The sequence below is a fragment of the Equus asinus genome, chromosome 9 (assembly GCF_041296235.1).
Source record: "Equus asinus isolate D_3611 breed Donkey chromosome 9, EquAss-T2T_v2, whole genome shotgun sequence".
Lineage (NCBI taxonomy): Eukaryota > Metazoa > Chordata > Mammalia > Perissodactyla > Equidae > Equus > Equus asinus.
In genome coordinates this window covers 73,583,054-73,607,917 of record NC_091798.1, presented here as the reverse complement: position 1 = coordinate 73,607,917, position 24,864 = coordinate 73,583,054, and the positions used below count along the sequence as shown (strand labels likewise).

At 32.8% G+C, this 24,864-nt stretch overlaps 1 protein-coding gene across 2 annotated transcripts in view; it reads right to left on the bottom strand.

The window, feature by feature from the left end:
* CHD1 (chromodomain helicase DNA binding protein 1) overlaps positions 1-24,864 on the bottom strand; it is a 78,988-nt gene that overhangs the window by 17,169 nt on the left and 36,955 nt on the right. For both annotated transcript variants that reach the window (XM_014867161.3, XM_014867171.3), the window contains exons 12-30: positions 23,861-24,077; positions 23,109-23,198; positions 21,868-22,058; positions 20,964-21,152; positions 19,477-19,639; positions 18,475-18,627; positions 15,814-15,885; positions 15,200-15,349; positions 12,413-12,561; positions 11,935-12,031; positions 11,725-11,820; positions 9,773-9,949; positions 6,347-6,507; positions 4,756-4,797; positions 3,502-3,632; positions 2,648-2,786; positions 2,276-2,426; positions 1,158-1,280; positions 216-344 (exon numbers count right to left, since the gene is read on the bottom strand). In XM_014867161.3, coding sequence (XP_014722647.1) covers positions 216-344; positions 1,158-1,280; positions 2,276-2,426; positions 2,648-2,786; positions 3,502-3,632; positions 4,756-4,797; positions 6,347-6,507; positions 9,773-9,949; positions 11,725-11,820; positions 11,935-12,031; positions 12,413-12,561; positions 15,200-15,349; positions 15,814-15,885; positions 18,475-18,627; positions 19,477-19,639; positions 20,964-21,152; positions 21,868-22,058; positions 23,109-23,198; positions 23,861-24,077 — 2,620 coding nt within the window. The remainder of the gene's footprint in view (positions 1-215; positions 345-1,157; positions 1,281-2,275; positions 2,427-2,647; positions 2,787-3,501; positions 3,633-4,755; positions 4,798-6,346; positions 6,508-9,772; positions 9,950-11,724; positions 11,821-11,934; positions 12,032-12,412; positions 12,562-15,199; positions 15,350-15,813; positions 15,886-18,474; positions 18,628-19,476; positions 19,640-20,963; positions 21,153-21,867; positions 22,059-23,108; positions 23,199-23,860; positions 24,078-24,864) is intronic.

The following is a 24,864-nucleotide window of genomic DNA, read 5'->3' as shown; positions in this document are numbered from 1 at the left end:
AGGAAGGACCTTTGTTCTATCTCTCTAGTGATATGTAATATTCTATTGGATGGGTAGAATTCTGTTGTGTAAACGAGGCTACATAATGAACTATAAAAAAGAACGTCAGTATCTGAAAGTAAAATTTTCGGACTTAGTGTAAATTTCAAATGTAAAGTAAAACATGCCATGTCCCTTTCCACATAACAGATTGCTTTTCTAAAACACATTCTTACCTTATCGTCATCTTCATCAGACTTTTCCGAGGGTAGGGGAGAAGAATCACTCTTTATTTCTTCTTTCACTTTTATAGACTTCATTGCTTTATTCTTCTTAGCTCTTGCTTTTCTCCTCTTTGAACCTCCCTAAAAATAATTATTTTTATTTTAACCAACTCCACAGATTTCAGTAAAAGAAAACCTTCCTAAATACTAAGTCTAAAAGCTAAAAGAACACATATTCCTACCCAAGCCTTAGTTTATTGGTAATAAGCTACACTAATCTTAGAAAGTCAACAAAAGTGATACAACTTAATGAATCAAATACATATTAACGTGAATAATAAATACTAACCAACTATAATTAATTACTCCTTTAAAAAATGATTAAAGCAGAAGTAGAGAGAAATGGAGGGCTTTTCACCTTCCTAAATTATTATCATCTTCAACTAAATTTGATGCTGCCAAAGATAGCACTAGAAATTATTTTTAATGCTACAAAGGTAGTTATTGACATTATGGTCATGGGTAAACTTTTAAATGTTACTATAGTTTCCAATCACCTCTCTTTTAGTGTCTTTTCCCACTTTTTTGGAGCCCCCTCATCAATAAGCTCAGTGATCTTTAATGCTGTCCCTCTTGCTCTCCAATGTCTCCAAATAAAACAGCAAGAGGCTTGACCTCTCAAAAAGCACTGCATTCTAAACAAGCTGCCCTGACTTCCTCTCCAAATACTAGAAAAAAACTAGGATCCCACTTCTAAAAAACATGACTCACCAGTTTTGCCACCAATGCTCAGATAACTGGAGGCAAAATATTACCATATTCAATTAAAGCTACTAAATTACAGAAAAATACACTATAAGCTCATATTAATCACAGATGTCTATGGTGATTTAGTACACTAGAATTATCTTACTGAAAAGTAAACTGCCCTTAAGCATCCAAATTTTAACTTACTACACCAGAAAGTCTCTGAGCTTCTTTTCTTGCAAGATCTTTACTAAGTAATTTGATGAGGTAGTCTGCACGTGTCTGCAATTGTTTTGCTTGTGGTTTTTTATCAGGATCATCTGGAAGAATCTGAAAAGTAATTAATTTTTCAGGTTGTCTTTAATAAATAACGTGAGAAATTTATTGGCTAAAAAATGCTTACCCATTTAAAAAAATATATATAATTCACTAACATGTCACAATTCTTAAAATTTTAAGAATAAACAACTTAGAATGCAAATTACAATTTTTTATACCTTTGGCACGGCCAAAGACTTAATTTTCCTGGGAATGAATTCTAAATAAACACACAAGAAATGAGAATTCGACGTGTGAGGTTAGAAATTTCTTTTAAATATACAATAGCGTATTTAGCATCCAGTGTTATTAAACATCACAGTATTCTTAGATTTCCTTCCTCTCTCAATAACAGTATACTAACTATAATGTATACAAAAATTCCTAGAATACAAAGTATCATCTATCTAGAAGATGACCCAAAGCATTCATTGTGAGGAAACTTTTAAAGTGGGAATCTAAACTATTTAAGTTTTGCTTCATAGTAGCAAATGACAGAGCATCAATATCTGAAGCTTCCCGTTTGTCTGTGAAGAAGTAAAATATAGAAAGATAACTTTTAAATACTAAGAATAAGGCAATGCTTCCAGGTTTTCCATTCTAGGCAAAGAAATGATTTTAGCTAGTGTGCTAGCGTCAAATCACCAAAAATTCTAAACACTGTTTGATATTAAAAAAAAAATTTGAAGTGATTACAGAATCCTTTTTTGCCCTTCAATAATATAGTTAATGATGGAATGAGAGATTTACTTTTAACCTAATAATATGAAGAAAAACATACCTATGCCTTAATAACAAAAATATAATTTCAGAAGTAAAGCGAAATCTCAGAGATCATTTAAAGTCAATCCTTTCATAAAAACAAGATTCTAAAGAAGCCAAGGACACACAGCTAGCTAGAACCTTGGTTTCCTGACTCTCAGTTGAGTTTACATCTGACATAATTTGAAGGCAAAAATTAAATTCAACATTATAATAGTCAATAGAATCCAGAAATATATACATACCTTGTGTGTTAGACTGAGGTCAGGATCCATTTTAATCATTTCCCAGCTTCCATAGCCATACTCGTAGATACCAATTAACAAATTGGAATCATCTTCTTTGCCCCAGTCTATATCAAAATGAGCTGCCTTTGTGTGGCATGGGATAGTATACCTAGCATTAAAGTTAATAACCACTGTCAAGTTTATAATTGCCTTATTAAAAATTAATTTTGAAAAACACATTTGAGTCATCAGAATTTCAAAATACTATGCTTTATTTTTAAAACCATTTGATTCAAACTAGCCAGTAACATAAAAATCTTTAACATATATTCATATTTAAATTATTGAATAACCATAAATATTTTACAATGGAGAAAGTAAATAACTCACTGCTTTCTTTCTTCTGGATCTGAAGGAATGGATTTGTGCAATGGTATTAATTCTTCTTCATGGGAGATGACTAGTTTGGCATTCACCTGTACTCCTGATATTCGGAATGTTGGACCCTTCACTTTTCCAAGTCTACCACCTTAGTTTTTTTTAAAAGAGTGTAAAAAAGTATAAAATACATAATTCTACAAAATACAAAATAACATATGCTTTTACTTACATTAGTAAGTATTACTTATGTACCTACATTAATAAGTGTTATTTATTTATATTATCAAGGGGAGGCTTGCTGAAAAACCTTGAATTTCACAAGTATTTCAGTACACAATAGTGACTGTAATATAGCAGATGTGGATTCACAAAAAGCCTTTCACGTAATTAAGTGTTTTATCAATTGCACAAGATACATCCATCTATTAATACTATCAGCCTCTAAGTAACAGTTCTAATAAAATTTTTTTCCAGTACATCTGATTACTAAATCTTCTCTAAATATTTCTATTTAGGTAGATGAAGTGTAAAGTAATTATAATGAAGTAACTAGGCCCAAAACCAACATCACATATGTATGCTTATAATCTTTTCCCAGTCATCTATACTAAAAAGTAGAACTAACCATAATTCCTGATATATCTCCCAGCCAGAATACATCAGGTAGATAGATTCTACTGCCTTCGATAATACAATTCTGTTCCCCATTTCCTATTACCCAGGAATGGCCTTGCTTTGTTTTATAGAACATCTTTAAGACTGATGAATAGGTAACTTAAGAGACAGTACCTACCTAACTCAAGGAAAGCATATTTTGAAACTTCTATTTATCTCTCTTAAAACCCCTCTCATTTTAATATTACCTGTTCGTTCTGTTCCTGAAGAATTATCCTTTAAAGCTTTAATGCAACCATTATGTACCAATTCTCCTAGCCGTCTGAGGTCTGTCTCTGACTTATCAACTAATTCAGCATCTCGAGCAATTGCATCTAATCTGTAATAAAATAATACATTTTTCAGGTAAATATGCAGAATAAAGTAGAGTCATATAAGACAGACCAAGTTTCACTCTATCTTAAGCTCTACAAGTAACTATTGCATGATCTACAAATTCTAGTTCACATAACTGGCACAAGACACCCAAGAACCAGGATGATTAGGCGGGGAAAAAAATTCATTTATACATTCAAAGATAACAAAGTTGACCAATTCATTACAGAGCAAATGGTATGCTCCAAATTTGAAGATTATGTAACAATTCTATAAAAGCTTTTCATAACTGATTGAATCTTGAGTTCAAAAGGAGGTGGTAAAGTATCATAATAATTATAAATGAAAAGATATTAAGATTAAAGCTATATAATTTTTATTACTATGCACTGAGTAAATAATATGAAGAATGATTAATGTTCAAAACATTTTTTCATCATCTAAAATAATTATGAAAGTATTTCATTGTATTTCATGCAAGTCGTCTCAAAATAAAACAGAAAATACCTCTATCTTAAGAGAAGAGTTTGGGAAGAAAAAATAAAATTAAACCAATGTGAGTCTTTTGCCACTCTATACTCAGTGGGTTTGCCACAACAAAAGACAAAAGAATACTCAAATCACCAACAACTATTGAGATTAACTAATAACTTCAAAAAAACCTGACTTGACAATTTGAATTTTAATAGTTTGTGTAAACAAAGCTATAATTAGGAAAACTTCACAAAATTCCCCTAGTAAGGGAAAATAGAACTGGTCTTTAAGTCAAAAGGCTAGGTTACCAACTCAACTTTTCTAAGGATAAATCTCTAAGGATTTTAGAACTTTGTGATGAAAAAATGAGCCAGTATTTGAAAAGTACCTTATAATTATAAAAATGCAAAGTAATTTATAGACATGCATTGTATAGAAAACTTTATTTGTAGATAAAATTTTAGAGACTAGAAAAAATTAAGGATAGTACAAAAACCTTTCAGAAAAGTCTACTTGAAATTTGCTTTCTACAGAGTAATTATACTGTTAAAGCAAATTTAACAAAGTAGCTAAACTGAATATTAGTATAAATAAATAAAGCTGACAGCAAATAACACATTCAATAATTCTATGAGAATGATAAATGTATTTACCTTTCCAGGGGGCCACCAAATTTCTTGTAACTCTTGATAAACCTAACAGAAAATAATTGTTTGGTTTAAATGTGGGCTTAATTATCCATTAAATAATAGATATATTTATCAATGTATAAAAATAAGAAAATACTTGTTAGTGCAAAAATTAATTCAAGGGACTAACAAAAATGAATAAACTATGCTAGAAACAAAAATATTAAAAGGTTAAGATATACCAAGACAAGACATATTTTAACACCCAAGATGACATTTAGAAACCAATATAAATAAAACAATAGAAGCTAAATTTTATTTTAGAAATTATTTTATTTTTTTCACAAGATAAAAAAGGTTCAAGGCTAACACAGGAAGTGTCTCCAGACTTATCAATCATATTACACCTCCTCACATTCCAAGTGTTGATAAATGTTTACTGAATACAGCTTTAATTCAGATGTGTGGTATTATACCAACAATGGAAAATAAAAGTTTTACTTAAGAACAAAGCTACCCAAGTGGTTGATGGATGAGGGCAAATATCCAGAAAAAGTAGAAGTTGAAATGCTTCTTCAACTAAAGACAGAAAGTCCAGCAAATCAGGTGGTCATAAAAGCACCCTTAATTAAATCTAAGAGTGTATTTAGTTTTCTGGTAGAAAGAATGAGGAAGAACTTTATCAGTCAGGTCTATGATTTAAAAGAAAAGAGATACAATGACTTGAAACAAAAAACTCTCAAAACACAACAATGAACAACCTTTTTACAAACTTCATAAGCAAAAATATTACATACACAAAAATAAGCTGTTATCCCATTCTCCTTAAATAAATCTGACTATACAAACAAATATATTTTGAAAGAAAACTACAACTTCCCTGCATGGCCAATCTTATGTCGATTCCTAGCTTGACGGAGAAATGCTTTTAACATGGTTACTTTCAAAAAGCAAATCATCTCAGTGTTAAAAAAGTAGGAAAATATGAAACTTCCCACACAAAAATAGCAATGCTGGGAGTCATAAATACAATGAAAATTTTTAATAAATAAATCTCATGTACTGAAATAAACATTCATTATTCAAAAGGGCCACTATTCTGAACCACATTAATAAAACCAAAAAAAATTTAGCAGTCTGAATAAATTAACAATAAGTAAATAATGTGCAAAGATTAGATGTCAAACTTTTTTTTTCTTTTTCTTTTTTTTATTTTTTAAAGATTTTATTTTTTCCTCTTTCTCCCCAAAGCCCCTCTGGTACCTAGTTGTATATTCTTCGTTGTGGGTCCTTCTAGTTGTGGTATGTGGGACGCTGCCTCAGCATGGTTTGATGAGCAGTGCCATGTCCGCGCCCAGGATTCGAACCAACAAAACACTGGGCCGCCTGCAGCGGAGCGTGCGAACTTAACCACTCCGCCACGGGGCCAGCCCCTCAAACTTGGTTTTTTTCATAGTAATAATGAACACCCAAAAGCGGAACCACACAGTCCCTATAAAATTATATATTTGCCTCCTCTAAAACTTTCATCATAATAATTATGGGATTTCCACATTTTAGTTTCAACCTATTACAACAAAAGCAAGTTGAAGTAAAATGGTCTGAAGTCTCTTACCGCCGAATTTCTGCATCAGTAAATCCTTTAATAGTCTCTCGAGGGATAGTCCGTGGTCTTCCACGTTTCTTTGGCCTTTTCCTTTCTGAGATCGAATCACTATCAGATCCAGAGTATCTCCTACTTCTACTGCGTCTCCCTTCACTTCCATTGAAACTAATCTGGAATTTGAAAACAAAAAATTTACCCCACCTTAAAGAAGCCTTCTATTGAAAGAGCTTAAAAAAATACTCTAAGAGGAGAGCTTGACAGAATTAACAAATTCAGATGTTCTCCTATATGTCAAAAATGTTCTACAAACAAAATTATGGAAGCAAACAAAAGAAAAATATAGCATGTTAATGACAAAGAGTTATTAAAAGCCTTAATATTTAATGCATTCTTATAAGTCAGCAGGAAAACACCCATTGTCCTTTTGTAAAAATATGAGAAAGGTTATTAACAAGCAATCAAATAACATAAACACAGAATTATACAACCTCACTGACAAATTTTTTAAAATGTGAAGTAACAAAGAAACACAATTCTTTTTTTAATCCATCAACTTGAGTAATATCAACTAAGCAATAATAGCCAACATTGGTAATGGTACAAAAAATGGACAGTCATACAACTCTGCTCAGTATTTAAACTGGAACAGAAGGCAATTTGGCAATACTATATCAAAAGCTTTAAAAACTATGATTCTGCTGACAGAGCAACATCACTCCTAGGCATTTTTCCTGAGATCAGAAATGTACAGAAACACTGGCCAATAAAATAATTTATATCATAAAAGTAAAAAAAAATTGCAATTTACATTTTCATCAAAAAAGAGAATGGACAAATAATCTAGACAATGGAAAGTTAAGAAGCCATTAAAAATTGTGCTATAGAATAAATAACATTCATTATATACTGTCAAAGGGAAGAAAGTAAGTTCCAAATATGACTCCATTAAATCTGGCAAATGACATGTATTAAACAAAATACTGGAATTACGTACACCATAAAAATATTATTACTAGTGATATCTCCAGGTGGACAGATTGACTATGTGTCATTTTTTTCTGTTCTCCTAAATATCTACTTATGGGTATTCTAATTAGGCTGACCAAATATTTAAAAGAGAAAAAGGCCAGCTGAACCTACATAAAAGCCTATTTGTAACATCCATTAGAGTTCTTTAAGAGATGCATCAAAACATATTTTCTGTAAGTCTTTGGAATTTTTTTACAAAGTCTCAGTACATATTCTAAATTCCTAATATGCTGAAAATTAAGTGAAAGTCAAGGATGGTATTCAGTTCTTCCTCATTCTAACCTCTTCTCATCCATTCACAAGATCTAATACAATGCTGTGCCTCCCATGCACTATACAAGGAAACTATTATGGGGTTTAAAGAAGTAAATATGAACAAGGAACTACATACATGGTCACTTGCAGGCCAAACACACATTATTTGGCTTCCTTTTTGCTAGGATGTAGACAGTTGGTAGGCTGCTCCCACTCTAACAATAGATCTAATCTACAAAATCTTAACTTTTCTTAAATGCATCAAAATCACAAAGCAATCTAGTAGTCTAAAATATAAGGAAATATAGCATCTTGTAAGAAGAGATGGGACTTGAATGCTGGCTCACCTGTGAAGAGCATGAATGGTAGACATCAAGTACCATATGAGCAGGTAGGAGGAAGCTGGCTACAATTTTCTAAAGGCTGAGTGTGGGCTACCAGGAGAGTATAGGATCCCTGGGAACCAAAGACATAGGACCTGCACCTGCCCTCAGGCACTTCTCCACCAGGTGTTCAGGAGAAAGACTGGAAGCAGGGTGGAAGATGAGAGAAAACTTTCCTTTGGGGTACAGGCCTGGAGAATGGGAGTAGTCACCTTTGAGGAGACAGGCAGGAAGCCTTGCCAGACCATTCTTATCTACTGAACTGAGGGCACAGGTGAAGACTTGATATGGTTGTAGAAGAAGAAAAGGAAAACAAAAAACTCAACCCTTATCACGTTAAGCAAAACAAACCAGACAAAGACAAACACCACATGATTTCACTCATATGTGGAAGATAAACAAACACATGGACAAAGAGAACAGACTAGTGCTTACCAGATGGGAAGGGGGTTAGGGATGGGCATAAAGGGTAAAGGGGCACATACGTACGGTGATTAACAAATAATAATGTAAAACTGAAATTTCACAACGTTACAAAGTGTTATGACCTCAATAAAAACAATAACAACAACAAAAACTCTACCCCTGGGGGAAGGGTAGCAGGACAAGGATGAAGGTGAGGCAAGTCCCTCACTTGCTTCAGACTCAAAATTTAAGGAGGCACCAGAAAACTCAGTAATCAAGACAAATCATCTTGTAATGCAATATTCTACAAAACAAAAGTTAACGTAAAAAAATCTAGTATTAAGGTTTTTGTCCTTTTGCTGCAGGATCCAATATAGCTTGGCATTATACTGTTACCATTATTTAAAAATCTGATTATTTTGTTCATTTGGGCCATAAAATAAACATCAAGAAATTTTTAAAAATTCACATCACATAAGGTATGCTCTCTGACCATGACAGAATTAAACTAGAAATATTTGGAAATCAAACAACACACCTCCAAAAAAATCTATGGGTGAAAGAGGAAGTCACAAGGGAAATTAGAAAATATTTTTAAATGAATGAAAAGGAAAACAACAGATATCAAAATTTAGGAGATTCAGAAAAGGCAGTGCTTATTAAAAGGAAACTTGTAGCATTAAATGCTAATATTAGAAAAGTAATAGCTTGATTCAATGGCCCAACCTCACACCTTAAGACACTAAAAAAAGAGCAAATTAAAGCAAAAGCAAGAGGGAAGAAATTTTAATAAGAGCAGAAATCAATGAAAATAAAAAGTGGTTTCTTTGAAAAGAAGAAAAAAATTAACCTTAAGCTAGAATGATCAAGAAAAAAATTACCTCTATTAGGAATGAAAAGAGCGGAATCACTAAATATTCAATAGACACTAAAAGGATAACGGGACATTATGAATAACTTTATGCCCATAAATTCAACAACTTATATAAAACGGATAAATTCCTTAAAAGAAACGAACTCACCCAAGAAACAGATATTCTGAATAGTTCTATATTTACAGAAGATATTGAAGTTATACTCAAAAAATCTTCTAACAAAGAAAACTCCAGGCCTAGATGGTTTCCCTGACAAATACTGCCAAACCTTCAATGAAGAAATAATAGCAATTCCACACAACCTCTTCCCAAAAACAGAGAGGAAGGAACACTTTCCAACTCATTTTATGAGGCAAACATTATCAAATCAGATGAAGACATTACAAGAAAAGAAAACTATGTACCAACTGCTCTCATAACCAAAAAAAGATCAGCACAGGTGTGAATACTCTTAAATTACAGAAGTATCTTTTCAATTAAAAAGTCACCTGTTTTGCACAGTTTCTCATTCTTGGGAGCATATAAATTTCTTCAAGTTCTTTTTGTCTTTCCTCCTCTTCTAATCGTCTTCTTTGATCTTCTGGAATGATTTCTTCCCAATTCTTTGAATTTCTTTCGGGTTCCAACTCAATGTCATCCTCATCCATATTTGAAAAGTTGGCAACCTGATAAATTCCAGAATTTTAACAAAATAAGCACTGAAGAACTCATTCTTAAATCATATTTTTCTTCTTTAGGGAGAGAGTAAGTGGCATACTAGAATAAGACAATAAAACTTAAATATCCTCAGGATACTGAATATGACTATGGATTAAACCAATTATGACTACTAAACTATCTAAGTTCATTTCTTCATTAGGCCATGTAGATCAAACCAAATGAGGTCTAAGAATTCTCTTTCAAGAACAATTCTCTTTTGCCTTGCTGCTCAGCAAAATTATTACTACAACAGAATGAGAGGACGTCAACAGAACAACAACAAAGTAATTTATAGTAGTAACATGCTAAATCCCCTTCTGCAGGAAGTACCACACCAGTCCATTAACTACCAGGTGCTATAGAGCAATTCAATATTCTAATTTTTATGATCATAAAAATAGTACCCAGAGAGCTACTGACAAGACATAAAGAGCTCTGAGACCATAGATAAATTTATTTAGGTTCCGTAAACCCTAGTTTCTTCATCTCTAAAAGAAGGGGATAGTAACAGCACACTTACTTTTGTGAGGATTAAGTAAGATAATACACTTAAGGAATTGTGCAGAGTCTGGTATAAAGAAAACGCTCATTAAAGCTAACTTCCAATATTAGTACATTAAAACTTATAGTTAATTGGATGAAGACAAGAAAACTAGGCTTATGCCACATAAGGAACAGGGCTAAAATGTAGTGTTTATTCTCTCATGTCTGTCATTTAAATGTGATGATAGCCTTAAAGGAATCTGTGTATGAGTATCAACTCACTCGTATAAAAATAATCAGTATTTACTCTAGGTAACTTATCAGTGACTTTTTTCAAACTGCCAAATAGTCAAATTAAAAGCAAATAGTATAACTTGATGTAAAGAAAAAGAGCGAATTACATCACACGCAGAGTGAGTGCCAGTTCCAGAAACCTTCACCTCTGGTCAGGATGACTGAAATAGTCTTCTAACTTATCCCCCTGCTTCAACTCTTGCCTTTCTGTAGTATATCCTCCACATTACAGCCAGAGTGATCCATTAAAATTACACAAGTTTATTCACTGCTCTATCCCTGTGTGTGGCACGTTGGAGGTGCTCAATGCAAATTTGCTGAATGAACAAATGACATAAACTGAATTAATCCTCAAAAATCTTAGCTTGTAGAAAATGGCTAGGATATAGAGAAACCTGCTTCTTTATACTAAACAACTGGCACACAACTTACTCTATGGGGTCAGCTGACTTGTGTTGCTTTAGGACTCCTTGCAACCTTTTAGTCTTCACCAAACCAGGGGTATTTATAAATATTAATAGGAGCTTATTGCTTACTTTGTCTGATCTACTTGAGTTTTCTTAGTTGTGACACTGTTTAAATTAACCTAATGTCAAAAACTGCTCCAATAGAAATCATCTAAAAGCCTTCAGTTGGGGAAATCTAAATAACAGATCATATTCATTCCTTATCCAAATATCTGAGGACATGCTATTTGCCAAGCACTACTGTAGGTGCTAATTAGGAAGTAACAGCACTTCAAATCCCACTAAATGTAACTATTCATAAATGATTTGGTCCCTTTCAAATCAGGTTGCTACTGCTCTGTCAGAATAAGGGAGAAAAATTTTTATACAAAAATTATCTTGCTAGTTGTGCTTAAAGAACATATTTAATAAAATACTGAATGACAAAAAAAAAAAAAATCAGTCCCTCTCAATTTATATAACTACAAAGAAAAATTAAAAAGAAAAAGAAAATCTACCTTGAACTGGGAAAGTAATTCATCTCCTACTGTTAAAGGGCCTGGTTCATTTTCATGAGTTTCAGCCCTCTTCAAGATTTCATCTATATCCATTTCCTATAATCAGAAAGAAATCTTTATTTTAAATATACTTTAATATATTTTAAAGTAAGTATACTTCATACTTAGAGTTTAAAATAGACGACACATTTTGAGGCAAGTTATTTTTACCTGAGGCTCTTGTTCTTCTCCTTCAGGTTCCTTAAAAAGTTCTTCAGCACCAAATTTTAAAATGGCTGATAACTCTTCTTTATTGAAAGGAGTAGAACTAAAATCAGGAAAAACAAATAAAAATACTACATACTAACAGTTAAAAATTTAACATAGCACTTGTATTAATTATTGACACAGTCACCTTTACAAGAGTTATACGACAAAGATAGGTCAAGTACTATTCATATGCTCATTTTAAAACTAAAGAACTTGAAGCGTAGAACCTAACAGGACTTCTCCCAAGATTACAAAACTAGAGTGGTGAAACCAGATACTGAATGTATGCCTTTGACTAGAAATTAGTCCAGTGCTTAAAAAAATAAAAAAATTACAACACTAAATATAGTACAATGACCTAGTCACAGTATATAACATTTCAGAGAAATGAGTATGCTATGATTCTAAAATGACTTTTTTTTTATAGTAAAGTAACTACCTTGAGGGGGCAGAACCTGTGTGTAGCACTGTCTTCCCAGTTGTGTCCATTCTCTGAATCACAAGATGATCTAAAACCATCTTCTTTTTGGCCCTTTCAAGAATATCCTCTTCAACTGATCCCTTTGTAACTAGGCGATAAATATTCACCTGTAAAGATACATGTGATGAAACATACAATGCCGTAAAACAAGATTTGTTTTGCTAATCTGAAGTGCCCAAATATTGGTAAATAGACTGAAGATTATCTTAAATGAAGTTTTCACTGGTCAAAAGCAAAATGAAAATAAAAAAACATATAGCAATGTTTAAAGCTGCGTTTCTCCAATTTAAAGATTCTTTTGAGGGTATGCTCTTCCTTCTTGCATTTTGGATAGAGGATTTTATTTGCTTTTCTTTTTTTAAGGAATGACAATAATTTTTAAATTATCTTTTTAGCTGGGAAAGAAGGAAAAAAATGTTGAACTTACAACAACCTTACACCAGTTCCCTCAATTCTGATTAATGTTTCATCATTCCACATAATCCAAAATTCTCTGCACCACTCCCTAAATTAATGATGCCCTTCATTAGAAGAAAGCTTTCCAAAATAGACAAAAATTGATGTGTAGTAATTTTGCCCTATTTCTCAAGGCCAGCCTGGGTTCTATATCAAATAGTACCATCATATAGGGATATTTTGAAAAGTTATGGGGACAGTTTTAGTTGTCACAACAATTAGGTGGGCTTACCAGCATTTAGAGCGCAGGGACCTGGGATACTAGACATTTTATATTAAACTGGACATTCTGGCACAATGAAAAATTATCCTCTGTCTTTCAAGTCTTTAAAATGTTTTTTAAAAACCCTTTTTAAATATCTTGAGTCTAAATTCTAACTCTATTTTAATATAAACAAAAGCATTTTTACAAAGTTACAATACACACTAATTTTTTCAGGATTTCAACTATGGTATAAATCAGTAGATAACTGGATATTGTTTTATTTGCATCTTTATCAAGTGGTTGCCAAATGCTTATACTGACTGGCATCACCAATAAAACTCATTTGTATTAGTCATCTACGACGACTCATTCTGTAGTTGTTGCATGCAAATATTTAACATTAACATGAGATCTGAGACTCCTTTTTGTCAGATTTAAAACCAAATACTACTAAAATAGCAGGTACATGAAGCACAGGAATCTTACTATATTTCATTAATAATGAAATAATAAGGAATGTATCTAAAGAAACATTAATAATAAAAATGCATTTCATATTTATATCATGTTTATATTTAAAAAAACCTTTTAACATAATGGTAAAAAAATCGGTATTGCCATTATTTTGTGATCTTTTTCAGATACTTTTCCCAGGTCTACTACATAACTTTCTATAGTATCTTGTCTTACTGGTTCTTCTCCTAATGAATCCTCTATTTTCTATCACCAACTAGAAAATGTGGTGGCCGAGGTCTTTAAGTAGTATAAATGAAATGTAAGTCTCACTATGTGTTGAGCATTTCAGTACAGGAGGCATCTGTTCAGTGCAATTAATCACTATTCCCAATCTCATTCATAACACAGGGAGAGGGATATTTTGACTCTTCACATATACATTAGACCCAACTCACCTGTGAAAATATCACATTTCCTCACTTTCTCCTCTTTGATAGTCTGTAATTTATCTTGGCACGTTGTTATCCCTACTTCAAGTTTCCCTTTCTTTATAACGTACAAAAAGTCTGTTATTATCTAACCTAATACTAATTTTTATTCTTTTACGCACCAATGCACCCCTGCTCTTTTGTTCTTTTGTACTTATGAGTCCTGCTCTTATTCTCTCAACTCTAAACTTATTTTTTATATCCCAGTAGAGTGATATATATTGAAATATATATTACATGAAAAGACGTCTCTTTTTTGCCTAAATCATGGTTAGGGCATTAGACTGACTTATCAAATGACACATATTCATTTCAAAATAGAAAACAGGGTTCTAAGGGTAGTTTTCATAAAAACGGGTTCTGGGTCTGATGAAGTTAAGAACCACTACTCTAAATACAAACTTTCACTTATGGGTATGAAATGCTGTTCCAGAATATAAAAAAATTATAAGAAGATGTATGATATATTCCTGATGAGGCACAGTTTTATGAGAATTATTTGGGTAAAAAATTTATTTAGTTTTAAGTTATGGATATATGTTTCAGTAGAAAACATGAATGTTTAAAAAGGTAATATAAATGAGCTAAGTCTTTTTGTGCTACTTGTTCATATCTCCTGCTTTGGATACGTTTGAGCAACACTACTTTAGATGGAGGTAAATGAATTAAAATACAAAGACCAAGGCATTAAAAGGATGACAAATGGTTTTTCTCAAGGCCTGTTACAGAGAGCTGTATAAAGACTATAACATAAGAATGGCTTTTTTGCATGGAGAATCTTGTACACACATGGATAAAAAATACAGGCTAACAAAAAGGTAGCAATGTACTAAGCAAAATCTTTAGTTAAAATAAGCAAATGAAGACATTTTAAAGTTTATATATTAAATGCAAAACTTTGTACTCTACAGTTGTAAACAGAATGTATAATCAAAAGAGACTGCATAATCCTAGTTAAGTATAGTTATTTCAGTTCTGTCAGACTTCCCAGGTGATTCTGATACATTTGAGCTCCTCAGTATCCTATCTGTTAAACAGCAATATGACTGTTCCAACAATCTTACCAGGAGGGTAAACCAAATCACTTATTGATCATAAAAAAAGATTCTAAAAGAATAAAATAAGGGGAATAAAAAATACCTGTTTCTTTTGCCCAATTCGATGAGCTCTAGCCTGTGCCTGAAGATCATTTTGTGGATTCCAATCAGAATCAAATATAACAACAGTGTCAGCAGAGGCTAAATTAATTCCTAGACCTCCAGCTCTTGTGGAAAGCAAAAAGCAGAAATCCTGTAAGGAATTACAAATAGGCATGATTTTAAATTCTTCTTAACTGTGACGTTGGATGATCAATATGAGAATTTCACAACTGATTTTTTTAACTTAAAAAGTATTTTACCAATAATACTGAAAGGTAGTTTTTAAAAATACTAATAAAATACATAAACCTCCAGCAAAACCAATCAATAAGACTCCAAAATACAAAGAGATATGGGAATACTAGACACCAAATTCAAAAGAATTCTAAATGAAAGTGGGCTAATTCAGTTTGAAGAAAATTAACTCTCATATGCTGAAAAAGTATTCATAAGAGAGGGCAAAATTCTTCAGATTTACTGTAGAATACTGACTTAAAAACCTCACTTGCAAGTCAAAACTGGCTAGCACCGGTAAGATTTTTTTTTTAACAAATTACAACTATGACTAAAATAATGACTAAAACAACTTATTTACAATTTTAAAAGCAATCATACCTCTGATCCTTCAGCATTAAAATGATCTAGAGCTTGTTTCCTCAGCTCCCCTTTTATTGATCCATCTAATCTCTAGAATAAAACACATTAAAATACTGCATATAAAAGAATAAAAAATTTTAAAAGGAATTAAAATCAATTACAAAATTAAGTAAGTATGAAAATGCAGCACTGCTTTTGCTAAGACTGTTAAGAGTCAAAAGCATTTATTAGGCAGAAAAACAAAGCCCAGGCATTCTGTCTACAGAGTCTGTGCTCTTAACCACTAGGACTGCTTTCCCTAATAGTAAATAACAGCACTGTCGTCATTCTGCCTTAGAATCAGTGTAAGAAATACATTTTACATGTGAATGAGAACACAGCTGTATACCCCAAGCAAGTTTCATGATACAATGTACTGTGATATACCCTCAATATTTTATAATTTATTTCATTTTTTTAAAATATTGGTACAACCCATTAAACCAATTCCCAGATCCATTACTAGGTTACAGCCCACAGTTTAAAAAACACCTATTGAGTCCAGTATGGTTACTGGACCAACAGCATCAGTATCACCTGAAAACTTAAGAACGTAAATTATCGAACCCCATCCCAGAACTACTGAACCAGAAAGTCTGAGGGAGGGGTCCAGCAAAGGCCCTCTGGTTAATCAGTGACAATCAGTGATCTGGGACACTGCAGGCTCTAGTCAAACAGCCCAGATCTGAGTGTCTTGAGTATTCATGAATGCCTTGGGCAAGTGAGGTGACTTTTCTTCTTATCAGTTTCCTCCTCAGCAAATGGGCTAACAGTAGTACTTCCTTCATAGAATACAAGGGATTCAGTGAAAACAAAGTGAAACACTTAGCACAGTGGCTGACATATATCAAGTGCTTACTAACACTAGCTAAAACAGATGTTCAATATCGAAAAAAATTTTAAATAGTGTTTTGTTTCCCACTAAAAACTGCAATTAGTAAAAACTTTTAAACAATAATGATCTATCATTTATTGAGGCATGACCTAAACCAAAGAATGTTAAAAATGTTTCTCTCCGGGAAGCGGTCTGGGAAAGAGGAGGGATTAGGGGCAGAGAACTGTTGCTTATAACAGTAAACTGTTGCTTATCTAAAAACAAATCTACACAGGGCTGGGGTGGGGATGGGGGGAAAGGGTGATACTTAAAGGGTACAGTTTCTTTTTGAGGTAATGAAAACATTCTAAAATTGTGGTGACAGCTGCATGTATTTGTGAATATATTAAAAATCACTGAATTGTACACTTTAAATGGATGAATTGCATGGAAAGGAAATTCTATCTCAATAAAGCCGTTAAAAAAAAACCCAAACGGGGCCGGCCCCATGGCCCAGTGGTTAAGTTCGTGCGCTCCACTGCAGGCGGCCCAGTGTTTCGTTGGTTCGAATCCTGGGCGCGGACATAGCACTGCTCATCAAACCATGCTGAGGCAGCGTCCCACATGCCACAACCAGAAGGACCCACAACGAAGAATATAATACAACTATGTAAAAGGGGGCTTTGGGGAGAAAAGGAAAAAAAATAAAATCTTAAAAAAAAAAAAAAAACCCAAACAATGGTACTCTTTCTACTTTTTCCCCTAAATGACTACATATCTCTCAATCATGTTCATATCATCAAACACTTGTCTTTCACAGCACCTACCAGAGTTGTAATGTTGTATTTATTTGTAATTACCTGCTTAACGTCTATCTCCCACACCAGGTTGTAACCTCCAACAGAGCAGGGATTATGTGTGTTGGGGTTTATCACTATAATTCTACTTCTCTTTTACTGCCTGCACTAAATATACATCATTTACTAGCTGTACATACTGTGTTTGCTATGTTCCAGGCACTGTTCATAAAACTGTTGTAAGGACTAAATAAATTATTAGAGGGGGCCAGCCCTGTGGCTGAGTGGTTAAGTTCACGCACTTCACTTTGGCAGCCTGGGGTTTCGCAGGTTCACATCCTGGGTGCGGACAGGGCACCGCTCATCAAGCCATGCTGAGGCAGCATCCCACATGCCACAACTAGAAGGACCCACAACTAAAAATACACAACTATGTACCCAGGGGCTTTGGGAAGAAAAAGGAAAAAAAAAATAAAATAAAATAAAATAAATTATTAGATGTAAAGTACTGAGACTAGCACCTGACTCTAACATTAAAAAACTCATCCACAAGAACTTTAATTATACTGAATAAATTTCAAAATGAATATTGACTAGATAAAATATAAGCCCATTTTGGTCTCTGGTATCTACCCTAAAATCATCTAGTTTTATTCAGCAAACTATGCACTAGAATAATTATGAGCACATAAATGTTCAGAATCTGCATCAGTCCTGGTAACATTCACAAGGATTGCAGTGCTCTCTTTTTTCCTTCCTCAGACTAAAAGCCTAATACAGAAAGCTGTCCCTTTAGATTTGATCATAGAAAAGAAATACAGAATTAAAAGAAAATCAAAACTTAAGGTCAAGAAGAAAAAAAGGGAATAATGATGAATAAAATTTTTTAAATAGATATATTTTCTTAAAAGTAGAGGTTATATGAAAATCTGTATTTCATTTACAAAAGAATTTCAAAGGTAATTTTGTAGAATATGCTTAGGAATTGGATGAAATTTAAATCAACAGAGAAGAAAATGAAATGCTTACTTGAAAAGGGAATTGACGATATTTCAAATATTCCGCAAGTATATCTAACATCCGCACCATTTGAGAAAAAATAAGAACTCTATTGCCTCGTTCTCTTAGGCGAATTAACAACTTGTCAAGAAGAATCAATTTTCCGCTACTACGGATTAAGTGCTAAGGAAACAATAAATTACAACTGTTACAACACGTTAAAAGAACCAATCAAATGAAACGAATACCTCACTTAACACTTCAGTTTAATTACTTTAAATTGAGATTTTAAATTTTCATGATGTTGGAAAACATTTTACTTCAGTTTACAAAATTTTCTAGGACATTTATCACTTAGCTTTATGACTTAAGCTAAAAAAAAAACCTTGCCATTTAGCACCTCAGTTTTTGCTACATTTCTAGGAGGAAAAAAAGCACTGTTTTACACTATTTCGTAGTTATTACACTGTTTCTCCAAAAATCGTAGCTGAAAAACAATACACTGAATAAAGCAGCAACTAAAAATTCAAAGTTTTTAAAAGAGTAAGAAAATGTATTCTAATTTATACATACCAGTCACTGGTCCTAGCACTTCAAAGCACTAAAGTAGCTGGATGGCAAGAGTGCCTTCCTCATACTTCTGTCTTCCAGAAGTGATAGGAAAGGTAAGATCTGAGATCAAGATGTCCTTCTTAAGACTATCATTTGCTCTATCATGAATTCAGCATAACCATTATTAGTGAATTTTTTCCACCATTAAGAATACACCAAGGGATTTTTGCTGGATAAATTATGACAGCCCTCAGTGAGAGATCAATTTTTAGAAAAATGATCAAAATAATTAAGTAGATAAATTAAAATTTAAAACGTTTTTAATGAAGACTAAAAAATAAACACCATTATTTAAATAAACCATTAACCAAAGAGAACTTCTAACCAACATATTAATGCACTGTGCCATTTTCAGTTATAACCAAAATAAACATTTCTAGGATTTTGCTTTACCGTAAAGTAACATTTTAAAGTTCTTACTTGTAAGGCCTCCTGTTTATTATAGAATTCATTATTATCTGGTGGTTTAATGAGGTAGCAATGGTTACAACATTTCTTTAGCTCCATCATAATATTCAAAAAGCCTGAGGTACTGCCCTTGGAACCTTTGCTGAGGGCTTTGTAATTTCTAGTTAATATCCATCTGTTTAAAACAAAATCATGAAGATGATGTTTAGTAGAACAATTACCAGGATGAATTATAAAACTATAAAAAAGAATCAAGCACCAAAGCAAAATCACACTATTATGAAATTCACAACTTCATTGTTCACAACGGACCAAACCTCATTCACCACACTGATGAGAACATAAAACTTGTTATCTAAACCATTAACTAAACACAGTAAAGGCTTAATTAACAGAGTATAATGTATTTAACTCTTTTCCCCAAAAATTTACTTTAAAAATGGTCAACTGTATTATCTGTCTTAACCTTCCTACAAATTTCACATCAGGCAGCTAATGCGCAGACATAAAAGAAACCTCATGAGGATACTTGGTTTAGCCACACTGCCTTCTCTAAACTACAATTATACGATACATATACAACTTACAGAAAAATTATGGGTGTTTATTTTATTATTCCAAACTATACATAACCTTGCCTCTCACCATGATCTACTTTGTCTTCTACCACTTTTTATTTTCTTCCTTTTTACAGGGTTAGTCTTTGAAGGGACATGAAACAATTATCTCTCTGATTTGCCTCAAAATGATAGGGGGTGGGAGGAAGTGGGATGGCTAGAGATAAAATAAGACTGGCTATGAGTTGAAAACTAAGCTGAATGATGGGAGTTTACTATATTATCCTCTTTTTGTAGGTTTGAAATTTTCCATAATAAAAACCTAAAATTTATGCAATAAATGTATATTTTTAAATGTATGGCACTTAGAATTTTTACCATAAAATATGTTTGAGAATTCAAATGCACGTAGCAGTGTGTTTTATGCAATTAAATGTTTCAATGGATATTAAAACAGATATTCCTTTTTGATTCTTTGAAGTGTTACTGTATAGATCTGACACACAATTTATACAAAATATGATTTATTAATATTCTTCAAAAAGTAAGTGGGCCTAAAATTTTGTTCTAAGTTTCTTTTTCTGGCCTCTACCTCTGTCAATTATATAATTATCATAGTTACATAATAATGCCTTAGTATCATGGAAATCCTAATACTTAAAAGAAACCCTCTATAATGTAACAGAGTATGAAATAGAGAAAAGCAATTAATGATGTGTTGGAAGATAAATTATTTAGTCTTATGTCACCCATGATCTCGAACATGCTATTAAATCTTTCTTTTCCCCAGTATGCCATAGAATAAACCTATTCTAAAATTCAAGAATAGTTACTGCTCTAAGACCCTAGTGGCGGGTTGGGGGAAAGAGACTTTGATGAGACAGGAACAGGGGAGTTATTTAGAATTAAACATTCAGAACATGTGCTCTGTTTACAGCTTACTTGTAGTATTGTTTCTGTAAAGCACTCATTTCCATTCTTAAAATCTGCTCAACCTTGGCAGGAAGAGATTTTTCCACATCTTTCTTAACTCTGCGTAACAGAAACGGCTCAAGTTCCTTGTGGAGGCTGGCATAACCATATTCTCTGCCTTTGCCATGCTCTTCTTCAAAATCTTCCCAGGAAGAAAATCTTAAAAATTTAAGAAAATGAAAGAATCACTGGAAAATGTCAAATTGCATACGAGATTTTTCAGGGTAGTCACATGTAAACAAAATACAGATTTTTAGGGAAAAAATTAGCTAAAATTAGTCACTTCTAATAACTATCCTTCCCAAGAAATCCATTTTATATCTACCTAAATGTGAAACACAGGGAGTTGTTTTATAAAAATTATGATTCTCCTTGAGTTAAATAAAGATGGAGTAGTTTCAAATATGGGAATAATTATCACTAAAATATTTCTCAAAGAATATAATTCCCAAGTCCTGAATCTACTGAAAGAGAATATGTATGTGACCTTGGACAAGTTATTTATCCTTATGTAGTCTGATTTTCCTCATTTAGAAAACAGGATTACCAGCACCTTATCACTGTTCTTACTACTATTATTAAATACTAAGAATGATACTGGTTTTGTTTTTCAACAAGATATACTTTAAACATGGGCAAAATCAAGTGCTGCAATTTATTACAGGACTCAAATTTGTTTACTTACAAAATTCAAAAATTAATATTATATATGAAATATTCCATCCCATTTTTTTTTAAGTTTTTAATAATCTGTGGTCCAATGTTTTAGGGCAATAAAACCTCTTACTGACCGTATTACCTACACTAATTATTTTCCTGCTAAACTTAGCATAGAAAACTAACATTAAAAATTGTATATCCCAATTTATCTTACTTTTCTGGCATAATGAAATGTAGCAAAGACCAAAGCTCTTTGAGGGAGTTTTGTAGAGGAGTTCCAGTGATAAGGAGACGGTGATTGGACTTGAAGTCTATTAAAGTTTTATACAGAAGAGAGTCGTCATTCTTTAATCGATGTGCTTCATCCACACCTATAAATGCCCAATTTAGACCTCCAAGGAATGCCTTAAAATGAACAGAGGAACATAGTTAGTATTTTGAGAGAAAAACAGAATTCAAATTTAGTCTTCCCATTTGATGTGAATTCAAACTATTAAAGTGAGACTAATTAAAGACAAATTTTCATCTAATTTTCAGATAAAAATTAAGTATTATTTCAAGATTCATTGGAATCCTCAAATTAAGTAACTCAATATGCAATATAAAGTCCCTTCCGTTACGAATTTAGCCATTAAAAAGCAGAACAGAATATCAAGTGACAAGTTTTACCAGCTTACACAATGAAAATAAAGGAAGAAAAATAATAACATCATTTAAAAAGTTTACAAAAGAATTTTGGCTTAAGCCCAGTAGAAGTCTCTATTAATGCCAATATGGAGAAAATATGATAAAGATTTAGAACGGTGTCTTACTCCAAGAGTAGGTATAATTCAGCGTATGATTTTAATGAACTATAGATCTATAATATATAAATGGGGGTCTCTGACTCAAAATAGGGACAGGCCTGATTCTGCTACCTAACCCTCATATGACTTTAGGCAAGGTCATTAACCTCTGAGATTTGATCTTTCTTTCCAATAAAGTAAACATGGCCATACCTTATAAAGTAGATGGGGTTTACTTGAGGTATTAACTATAAAGACTTAAATAAGACAACAGCTATAAAGCATTTAGCACACACTGCTTCACCCAGTGGTAGCTTAATCCTCCTAGGTGTCTTCTCACTCTTTAAAGACCCTGCCGATCAATGGAAACTATACCAAAGTAGTTACATCTAAGTCAGGAGTGGGCAAACTTTTTCTGTAATGAGCCAGATGGTAAATATTTTAGGCTTTGCAGACAAACGTGTGATAGTCTCTGTCACATATTGTTTTTATAACCCTTTAAAAATGTAAAAATCATTCTTAGTTCAAAAGTGATAAAAATTAAGCCAGAGTTGACCCAGAGGCTGTAGTTTGCTGACCCCTGATTTAAGTTATCTTCTCATCCTATCCACAACATACAGTGAAAGGAAAAGTGAACCACGTCTAACAAAAAAATACAGGGAATACACACCTTGTCCTTCAATAAAATTTCATAAGTTGTTAGCAGTATATTAAATTTTAACCGTTTGGTCTGGGGATGCATCCATTCATGAGTTCTTATCTATTAAGAAATTTATAGGCAATTTTAAAACAAACATTACAGAAAGTATACTTTTACTTGAATATCTAAAATAAAACTCAAAATACATGAAAAATTATGTATATATGTTTATGTAATAAAAGTTTCTAAATTATTTTTTATATAGTCCAATAAACTACACTGATCTTATCATAAATAAAATGTAAATACCACAGCATATCAAGACCTTCTATAAAAAATAAAGCAGACATTTTTCACTGAAGGAAGTTCTCATTTAACAAAACACAAGTGATTAACTCATTTAATAACATAACATTCATGGATGAAATACGTCTTAAGTTTGCTTCACAGTAATTGGGAGGAAATTACCACGCAGAGGTACAGATGGGACACAACTGACAATGAGTTAAAACTGTGAAGCTGGAGATGGGCACATGAAGGTTTATTATACTCTTCTGTCTGATTTCATGTATAATTGAAACTTTCCATAAAAGATAGGAAAAAGTTTATATATAAAGTAACACTAAACCAAAAAATTGGTTTTTATTACAGCCAATTAAACATCTATTGGGCACTCTGTAGCAAGTTCTATTCTAGAATCTAGGTCTATAAAGACAAATAAAATACTTGTCCTCCCAAAATAAGTATGTCCAGATTTCTAAATTTGTGAAGAAACAACTTACCATGTTTCTGCTGTTAATGTCACCCAAATAAACCACAGCATTCATCTGAGAAGCCCATGTCTGAATTTCCCTTTGCCAAGAAGTGAGAGTGGAGAGTGGTACTACTAATAGAAAGGGTCCATATAATTGATGCTCATGAAACAAATAGTTCAGAAATGAGATCGTCTGTATTGTTTTTCCAAGGCCCATTTCATCAGCAAGTATGCAACTATTTCCTCTACAAAGTTAAAAACAAAAAGCACGCATGTAACCAAGATTCAAATTTACAAAGAAACGTTTTTACATAACCCATATGGAAGTTTATATGAACAGTTAAAACAATCTGATAGGTATAATATACCATTTTTATTAGCTATAAATAATAAATGTAAAGGCCTTTGTAACAGTCTTAGAGAAGCGGAGGAAGTCTACTATTTTAGGCCAGAAGAAGCTTAAAAATTGACAGTACTATCTTTAGTCAATTATGTAGCCAAGAACACAATCCATCTACAAGTGGTAGAGTTGAGCTATATTAAATAAGGAATAAGTAAGCAGAAAGAACATACAGTTAGGGTGAAGTTAAAAAAAAAAAATTGCACCCTAGAGTAACCTATATTGCCAAGAATAGAGTAGGGGACATAGGAGAGAGGGGGAAAAAATAGAGGCCTAAATGGGTATTAAAAATAACTGAAAGGGACCAGATCGGTGGTATAGCGGTTAAGTTTGCATGCACTGCTTCGGCAGCCCAGGGTTCACCGGTTTGAATCCCAGGTGCAGTCCTAGCATCGTTTATCAAGCCATGCTGTGGCAGGCGTCCCACATATAAAGTAGAGGAAGATGGGCACAGATGTTAGCTCAGAGCCAATCTTCCTCAGCGAAAAGAGGAGGACTGGCAGCAGGTGTGAGCTCAGGGCTAATCTTCCTCAAAAAAACAAAAAAGAAGTAACTGAAAGGAAGAGAAATAGTCTAGGACTAGTGTAGGACAGAAATGTATATATATTCTGATTTTAAATTCAGTAAAACTT